General features: G+C 48.2%; 2 protein-coding genes across 10 annotated transcripts in view; one reads left to right on the forward strand and one right to left on the reverse strand.

The window, feature by feature from the left end:
* The window catches only part of SHBG (sex hormone binding globulin), a 7,410-nt gene extending 1,356 nt beyond the window's left edge, over window positions 1-6,054 (reverse strand). For 2 of the 6 annotated variants that reach the window (XM_012555505.2, XM_023731018.1), the window contains exons 1-5: window positions 4,575-4,712; window positions 4,208-4,397; window positions 3,726-3,887; window positions 3,334-3,493; window positions 3,072-3,208 (exon numbers count right to left, since the gene is read on the reverse strand). In XM_012555505.2, the coding sequence (XP_012410959.1) occupies window positions 3,072-3,208; window positions 3,334-3,493; window positions 3,726-3,887; window positions 4,208-4,397; window positions 4,575-4,606 (681 nt within the window). In that variant the 5' untranslated portion in view covers window positions 4,607-4,712. Of the gene's footprint in view, window positions 1-3,071; window positions 3,209-3,333; window positions 3,494-3,725; window positions 3,888-4,207; window positions 4,398-4,574; window positions 4,713-4,832; window positions 4,847-6,007 lie in introns of those variants that run through there. The other 4 variants (XM_004376023.2, XM_012555507.2, XM_012555506.1 and 1 more) reach the window with 4 other exon arrangements.
* A 545-nt stretch (window positions 6,055-6,599) lies between these two features.
* Window positions 6,600-9,017, forward strand: part of SAT2 (spermidine/spermine N1-acetyltransferase family member 2) — a 3,795-nt gene continuing 1,377 nt past the window's right edge. For 3 of the 4 annotated variants that reach the window (XR_002824054.1, XR_002824056.1, XR_002824055.1), the window contains exons 1-6: window positions 6,600-6,776; window positions 6,937-6,988; window positions 7,122-7,205; window positions 7,306-7,407; window positions 7,557-7,597; window positions 7,749-8,781. Coding sequence is in view for 1 of the 4 variants with exons in the window: in XM_004376024.2 (XP_004376081.1) it covers window positions 6,711-6,776; window positions 6,937-6,988; window positions 7,122-7,205; window positions 7,306-7,407; window positions 7,557-7,597; window positions 7,749-7,916 (513 nt within the window). In the remaining 3 variants the exon portion in view is untranslated. Of the gene's footprint in view, window positions 6,777-6,936; window positions 6,989-7,121; window positions 7,206-7,305; window positions 7,408-7,556; window positions 7,598-7,748; window positions 8,982-9,017 lie in introns of those variants that run through there. The other variant, XM_004376024.2, reaches the window with a different exon arrangement.

Raw genomic sequence — 9,017 nt, forward strand, 5'->3', positions numbered from 1 at the left:
AACTAATAGATTCAGCAGAATAACAGAATAAAATAAATAAATAAATAAATAAAACAAAATAAAATACTTAGGAGTAAATATAACCAGGGATGTAAAAGACCTATACAAAGAAAATGACAAAAGACTACTGCAAGAAACCAAAAGAGATCCACATAAATGGAAAAACATACCATGCTCATGGATAGGTAGACTCAGCATTATGAAAATGACAATTCTACCCAAAGCAATCTACAAATACAATGCAATCCTGATCCAAATACCAGCAACATTTTTTAAAGAGATGGAAAAAACAATCATTAGCTTCATATGGAAAGGGAAAAGGCCCTGGATAAGTAAAGCACTACTGAAGAAGAAGAATAAAGTAGGAGGACTCACACTACCTGACCTCAGAACCTACTATACAGCTACGGTAGTCAAAACAACCTGGTACTGGTACAATGACAGATACATTGACCAATGCAACCGAATTGAGAATGCAGATGTAAATGCATCCACCTACGGTCACCTGATCCTCGACAAGGGCCCAAAGTCCATCAAATGGGGAAAAGACAGTCTTTTCACAAACGGTGCTGGCAACACTGGATGTCCATCTGCAAAAAAATGAAACTACCCATACCTCACACCATACATAAAAACTAATTCAAAATGGATCAAAGACCTAAATATAAAACCAAAAACTATAAAGATCATGAAGAAAAAATAGCATCAACACTACAGACCCTAATACACGGCATTAACTGGATACAAACCATAACTAACAACATACAAACTCCAGAAGATAAGCTAGATAACTGGGATCTTCTAAAAAGTAAACACTCATGCTCATCAAAAGTCTTCACCAAAAGAGTAAAAAGAGAACCTACAGAGTGGGAAAAAAAATTTGGCTATGACAAATCTGACCAAGGTCTAACCTCTAAAATCTACAGGAAAATCCAACACCTCTACAACAAAAAGATAAATAATCAAATTAAAAAATGGGTACAGGAAATGAACAGACACTTCACCAAAGACATTCAAGTGGCTAACAGACACATGAGGAAATGCAAATCAAAACCACAATGAGATACCATCTCACCCCAGCATTACTGGCACCAATCAAAAAAACAGAAAATAACAAATGTTGGAGAAGCTTTGGGGAGATCAGAACTCTTATGCACTGCTAATAGGAATGCAAAATAGTACAACCATTTTGGAAAACAATATAGCACTTCCTTAGAAAACTAGAAACAGAAATACCACATGATCCAGCAATCCTACTCCTAGGAATATATCCTAGAGAAATAAGAGCCATCACACGAATAGACATACGCACACCCATGTTCATTGCAGCATTGTTCACAATAGCAAAAAGATGGAAACAACCTAGATGCTTGTCAACAGATGAATGGATAAACAAACTATGGTACATACACACAGTGGAGTATTATGCAATGATAAAGAACAAAGACAAATCTGCGAGGCATCTCACAACATGGATGAATCCGGAGGGCATTATGCTGAGTGAAATAAGTCAATCACAAAAGGACAAATATTGTATGAGAACCACTACTACAAAAACTGATGAAAAAGTTTACACACAAAAAGAAACAATCTTTGATGGTTACGAGAGAGGGGATGGGTAGGGGTGGAAAAACACTAAATAGACAATAGATAAGCGGTAACTCTGGTAAAAGGTAAGATAGTATACAATACTGGGGAAGCCAGCACAACTTGTTCAGAGTAAGGTCATGGAAGCTCCATGGACAAATCCAAACTCCCTGAGGGGCTGAATTACCGGGCTGAGGGCTATGGGGACCATGGTCTCAGGGACCATCTAGCTCAATTGGTACAACATAGTTTATAAAGAAAATGTTCTACATTCTACTCTGATGAGTGGCATCTGGGGTCTTAAAAGCCTGTGAGCAGCCATCTAAGATACTCCACTGGTCTCACCCCTTCAGGAGAAAGGGAGAATGAAGAAAACTAAAGACACAAGGGAAAGATTAGTCCAAAGGACTAACAGACCACCACTACCACTGCCTTCACCAGGCTGAGTCCAAAACAACTAGATGGTGCCTGGCTACCACCACTGACTGCTCTGACAGGGATCACAATATAGGGTCCTGGACAGAGCTGGAGAAAAATGTAGAACAAAATCCTAACTCAAAAAAAGACCACATTTACTGGCCTGATCGAGACAGGAGAAACCCCGAGAGTATGGTCCCCGGACACCCTTTTAGCTCAGCAATGAAGTCACTCCTGAGGTTCACCCTTCAGCCACAGATTAGACAGGCCCATAGGACAAAATGAGACTAAAGGGGCATACCAGCCCAGGGGCAAGGACTAGAAGGCAGGAGGGGACAGGAAAGCTGGTAATAGGGAACCCAAGGTCAAGAAGGGAGAGTATTGACATGTCATGGGGTTGTTAACCGATATCATAAAACATTATCTGTACTGTTTAATGAAAACCTAATTTGTTTTGTAAACCTTCATCTAAAGTACAATAAATAAATTAAAAAAAAAAAAAAAAGAGTTTGGCTGTTTGAATCTACCAGCTGCTACTTGGAAACCCTATGCAGCAATTCCACTCTGTCCTATAGGGTGGCTACGAGTCGGGATCAACTCGATGGCAATGGTTTTTTTTTGTTTTTTTTTTAATCCTGCCTTGCTTTTCCTAGCTTCACTCTCTATGGAATCCCTGGGTGGTGCAAACAGGTCACACAGTTACCTACTAACCAAAAGGTCGGAGGTTCAAGTACACCCACAGGCACCTCAGAAGAAAGACCTGGCAATCTATTTCTGAAAATTCAGTCACTGAAAATCTTATGGATCACAGTTCTACTCTGCCACACGTGGGGGCAGCATGAGTTGGAATTGGCTAAATGGCAACTGGTTCTCTCTCCATAAAACCCCACCCACCCTCAAGTAAATACACAATCTAAGTAAAAGCTCTTTGCTTGCTATATGTAGCTTCAAGATGTTTCCCTGCCCCCAAAGTGCCACCCTTAAGCCTCCCAATGTTGAAATTTGGGGGCCTCCTTTCCCGCCACTGCTCCTGGCTCCACTGAAAGCAGGCACAGTTCCCCTCTTACTTGATCTTGGAGGCGGAGGCTGAGCCAAGGAGAGTTCTCTGGAGTCCCAAGAGCAAGGAGGTGGCCAGCGCCTGCTGCCAGTTGGAGCCCCAGCTCCAGAGAGAAGGCCCAGGGTTCTGCATGAGGCTGGGGAATGCCTGGGGGGAGAAAGGATCCTCCTGAGGCCTCAAGACTGGGGCTTCACGGAGGGAGTGGCTAGCAGTGGAGGGAGACTGAGGAAGGCAGACACCGAACTTGCCACAGAGGGGAAGATAGCCCTTACCTCGGAGGCTGAATTCTGCATGAGCCCTTGGAGGGAAGAATACCCCAGGCTGGGACTCTACAGCACAGCTTCTGGTGCTAGTGGGGATAGGGGCTGAGGTCTGGGCCTGCTGGCCCAGCCAGACATCGTGGCGCAGGCAACCATCCAGGGCAGGGACCAGCTGGAGGGGGAGAGAAGGTGTGGGGATGTTGGAATCTGAGCATCTGAGCCCCAGTCTCAGGCACTCCATCTTGTTTCTTGCCCTCAGAGACACAAACATTTGTGTCTACCCACCCAGCTCTCATCCCGTCCCCTCTTCTCAAAATGTGGACGAGAACCCCCGTGGCCACCCACCCAGTGACGCTTTGCCAGCCTTGGCCATGGTTCCCACCCCTGTGATGCCGTTATCTTACCGGCAGCCTGAGGTTGGAGGGGTGGAACAGCAGCCCCCCTAGTGCAATCTTCATGACGGGCTGGGCTTTTCCAGCCAGGGGCCCAGAAACTTGTCTCAGGCGCAGCACCTCTTCCCCATCCACCCCCAGAAGCACCGAGTCCCCATCCATCTTTACTTCCACCTGCAGGAAGGAGCAGAGAAGCAGAATCAGGGGCCTGCCTCCACCACTTTCTTCCAAGGTAGCCTAGTGTAGTGGAAAGAACGTGCCCTTTAAGAGTCAGCTGGCATCCTTGGGTCACTCAGGGCTTGTTAATTACATGCAGACTGAACCTCAGTTTCCATCTGAAAAACGGGGACAAGAGTAGCTACTTCATGGGAGTATCATGTGGATTAAGTGACCTGACAATGATAAAGTAATGCCTAATAACTAAGTAACGGTTCCATTCTCCTTCGTTGGAACAGCTCAAGACACCCCTCCCCTTAGGACCAGTGCTGGCTTACCTGGTGCCACCTCCCGTCATCCAGCCGGGGCCCAGCGCCCACTGTAAGTTGGGCCCAATGATTGTGCAACTGGATCTCAGGTCTGCCATCCCGAAGTCCCAGCATAAACCAGTCATCATTAGGGTTGGTATCCCCATAAAAAATCACTCCCTCTGGATCCCATGTTCGAAGCTCAAAGGAAGAGAAGGTTCTGGAAAGACATAGAAAAAAGGACTGTATGGGTGTGCCCTTCTGGGGGTAAATATGGGGTTGGGGAGGTGAAGTTCAGAAAGAAAGAAAGAAGGACAGGGAGACAGGGAAAGAAGAGCCGATGGAGAAAGAGTGTAGGATCAGGGGACCGGGTCAGGGGGCTGGGTTGACTCCATACTTTGTGATCTTGGTGACGTTAAAGGTCATCATGGTGACAGGTTCATGTCCTGGGCCATTGCTGAGGTGCAGGGCAGGAGAGTCCTCGGTCCTCTATCGGAAAGAGAAAATTAAAAAGTTGGAGCAAGGACATATACAGACAGATAGAGGGATAGACCCTGCTACAGGACCAGAGGAGAAGAGAAGGGAAGAGGTCAGAGCTGAAGTGTAGCTCAGGTAAACACATGCATGGGCTTCGTGCCCTGTCCCACCCCTGCACCTGGGTGGGGAGCGCAGGTCCCTGCTGAGCGTGAGGTAGCAGCAGTAGCAGCAGCAGCAGCTGATGCGACATGGTCCGTGAGCCTCTGCCCTCCACAGTCTGCTGCATTCTCTGTGGCTCACACAATGCTAGGGAGCATGCGTGGGGACAGGCAGTTGTGCGAAGGAGTGGGGGAGGATTAAAGGTTGCCCTGGGGGAAGAAGAGGGGCAGGAGCCAGAAGCAGTGACCCTACAGCCCCTCCACTATCCTCCCCGCTGCAGAGAAAGTTTGTGAGCTGGGAGAGGACATCCCACTGCCCCTCCCCTCTCCTAGAACCTGATCTGGGTCCTCCAAGCCTTCTGCTCACCTGAGGAGGCTGCCTCTGCAGCCCTGAGGCCTGCAAACAGTCCTGCCCTGCTCCCCAAGCTCCCCAAGTAGCATCTCCGTCAGGGCCAAGAGCTGAGACATGGTGTCCCAAATATTCAGCTGGGTGACCTTGAGCCAGTGATGTGAGCTTTGTGCTTCAGTGTCTTTGACTGTAACATAGGGAAAACAATAGCTACTTTATGGGGTTACTGGGAGTGAGGATTGAGATAAAGCAAGCTCAGTTCCTAGTATCTGATCTGAGCACCTCCCTCAGTTTTTCCCTGGCCTCTGAGGCTTGCTTCACAGGGAGGTAGTTCAGTGTACCATTCAGTGGATACTTTCCTACTCCTTCTCCCCACTCCCAATTATCTTTCCTTATCCACTTGTTGAGGAGCCCTGGTGGCACATGGTTAAACTCTTGGCTGCTAACGGAATGCTGGGCAGTTCAAACCCACCAGAGGCTCAGTGGGAGAAAGATGTGGCAGTCTGCTTCCGTAAAGATTACAGCCTTGGGAACCCTATGGGGCAGTTCTACTCTGTCCTTTAGGGTCACTATGAGTCGGAGTCGACTGGATGGCAACAGGTTTGGTTTTTTTTTCCTTTTTTTATCTATTGGATTTGAACTGCTGCCCTTTTGGTTAGCAGCTGGGCTCTTAACCACAGGGCTACCAGGGCTCCATCCATTTGTTACAAGGGCCAACATTGTACTAGAAGTCTATTACCCGCTCTCTGACCCATTTAAAAATGCAAATGCCCCCAGAAAGGTAACACTTTGGGCTACAAAAAAGCTGAGGAAAAGGTTTTCAGAGCTGGGGTCTTAGAGTTTAACCACGGTCTGGGTGGTTTGTGGAGTGAGGAAAGAGTAAAGCAGGTATCCACTGCAGACTTCAATTAAAGAAGGGGGTCAGTTTTTGTTTGGGGGACATTAAGTTTAGGTCAATGGTGGTGGACTATCCTGGAAAAGAATAGCTGTAATGGTTGGCACAACACGAAAAATGTCATCAGTGTCATTGAATTGTAAATGTGGAAATTGTGCTGGCGAATGTTTAGGTGTATACGTTTTCACCACAATAAAAAAAAATTTTAAAAAAGATGGGGCGGAGGTGACTTTCGAGCCCTACGGTGTCTCCGATTGCGGTTGGTACCCACAGGAACAACGAGAAAGCCTCGATAGTCTAACCTACATCCCTGCCCGCAGACCGAGTCACAAGACCCGACCAGTGGGGGGGCGGGGCCCGGGGCGAGGGAGCGCCTACTCTACAAGCTGATTGGTTGGCCGGTTTGTGCCCGCGGGGACAGAATTTAGGGGCTACCCAGATGGTGAAGACCAACCAGCACATCGGGCCACGCCCTCTGCCCGTCGCCTCACTTTCCAGGGCGCGTCGGCCCCACCGCCCCGCCCACCACCACCCCTTCCGGGTTTTTCGGGATACGAGCTTGTAGGCGTTTTGAAGGGTACTAGTTGCCCTTCGCCCAATCCTGTAGAACGAAAGTGGGGATCCTAGACTTTGGTTCAGACCACGAAGACCGGGATGGCTTCCGTGCGGATCCGAGAGGCCGAGGAGGGAGACTGTGGAGACATTCTGAGGATGATTCGGGTGAAAACCGCAGGCCGGAAACCAGGGCCCCAGAGGGGGCAGAGCGGCTCGGCCCAAGGGAGGGTGGGGTGGGAGGGGAGGGGAGGGGCGGCCTTGGGGCCTTGCTCAGGGATCGGCAGGGCCCCGCTGCCTTCTTTTAGCCCCTGTCCTCACGCCGTAGGAGCTGGCTGATTATGAGAACCTCTTGGATCAGGTGAAGATCAGTGAAGAAGGTGGGGGCTCATCACCTGGATACTGAACGAGGTTGGGGAGGAAATGAAGGGGCGGTTCCCGGATCAGCAGCTCCACGGCGGGCACACACTCAGGACCTGTTTCTCTATCTCTTGTCACAACTCCAATGTGCAGCCCTGAGAGCAGATGGTTTTGGAGACAATCCTTTCTTTCACTGTGTGGTAGCAGAGATTCTTCCACCTCACAGTGAGCCACAAGGTAGGAGCACCTGAACCTCAGACATCCACCTCTCCAGTCGGCCACAGAGACATTTCACCCATACTCCTGGAGGCTTTACCCTTTTCTCTTTCTCTCTCAGAGCCCCGTGTGGTGGGCTATGGGCTGTACTACTTCATTTACAGCACATGGAAGGGACGCAGTGTCTATCTGGAAGACGTCTACGTGATGCCGGAATATCGGAGTATGAGGCTGAGGCTGAGGCTGGGGTGGGGCAAAGCAACCCACGGACCCCACCACAATCCCCCCCCCCCAGCTAATCCCGGCCTGTGGCCTTTTCTGATCACTTAAACTCAAACCACCACTCTTTTCGCCTATATCTTCCCACAACAGGTCAGGGCATTGGTTCCAAAATAATCAAAAAGGTGACTGAGGTGAGGAAGACAGTGATGATCTGGCTAGGGCGGGGGTTACAAGCTAGGCTCTGGAGAAGCAAGGGTGTTTACGGGGCACCTGGATTAAAAGGGATGAAAAAGCTTTTTCTTTTTTTTACTCCAAAAAGGTGAGTGATTTCTTCTCCCACAGGTGGCGCTTGATAAGGGCTGCTCCCAGTTGCGCCTGTCAGTGCTGGACTGGAACAAGAGGGCCATGAACCTATACAAAGCTCTAGGAGCCCAAGATCTGACTGAAGCGGAGGGCTGGCATAACTTCTGCTTCCGCGGAGAGGCCATGAGGGAGTTTGCAGGAAATTGATGCTACCCTTTGAGGATGTTTCTCTACTTGAGCTTGTTCTTCCCCACCAGCTCAAGGACTCCTCAGTTACTATCTCCACAATCAGAGCCTCCCTGGAGGGAGGAGGGTTGGGGGTGAATATTCCTCAAGTACTAAAAGACCAGAATTGAGGGGGAGGCTTTTCCACCTCTTCATTGAGAGTGAAAAATAAATAATTTCTGTGTCCTTTTGTGCTGTTGGCTACAGGGGTTGATGAGATGATAAGCTTCAGCCACTTCAAGTCCTTTCCTGAGTGTTCCCACCAGTGGGGGGTGAGGTTGGACCCAACTTGACTTTCATCCTTAGTAGGTCAGAGCCTTGGCGCTGGCCTGGTAGATATAAGGAAAAGAAAAGCTGGATGGATTGAGCCTGGAGAGCCCTAGAGGGGCCTAGCTTGGCACATCAGGCTTATCTGTCATGTTTGGGACCCAGACAAAGGCCTCAAATGTCTGAATGGAGTTGTGCCTGGATCCAGGACTAAGGCAGGCAGGGGACTAAATAGAACAGACTGCCACCTAGTGGTGTCCTTTCAGGGACACTGGGAAGGAGCCCTGCTGGTATAGTGGTTAAGAGCTTGGCTGCCAATCAAAAGGTTGGCAGTTGAAATCCACGAAGTTGCTCCTTAGGGTCACTATGAGTCAGAATCGACTCAACAGCAATAGGTTTGGTTTTTGGGTTTGGGAAGGAGCAATGGCCATAACTTTAAAAATCAACTCAGCTAGCTAATGTCTTTCTTCCCCCCGTGTTGCAAAGTCTTTATTTTCAGAGTGACATGCCTTACAAAAGAATGAAGTTTGACAACACCAAAACAAACTGTTAGGATCCATGAGGACAAGGAGAGAAACAGGTTCATTTTCTCCCAACTTTCATGATATTTTATCATACAAGTAATGCAGGTTTGTTGTAGGAATATTAGAACACACACATTAAAAAATAGAGTCCATAGCCTTACTTACATAATCACCATTAACCGTTTGGTATTGATTCTTAAGATGTTTTACGTGTATATATGTACTTATATATATATGTATATATATGGAGCCCTGGTGGTACAGTGGTTAAGAGCTCAGCTGCTAACCAAAA

The sequence above is a fragment of the Trichechus manatus genome, unplaced genomic scaffold (assembly GCF_000243295.1).
Source record: "Trichechus manatus latirostris isolate Lorelei unplaced genomic scaffold, TriManLat1.0 scaffold00040, whole genome shotgun sequence".
Classification (NCBI taxonomy): Eukaryota; Metazoa; Chordata; class Mammalia; order Sirenia; family Trichechidae; genus Trichechus; species Trichechus manatus.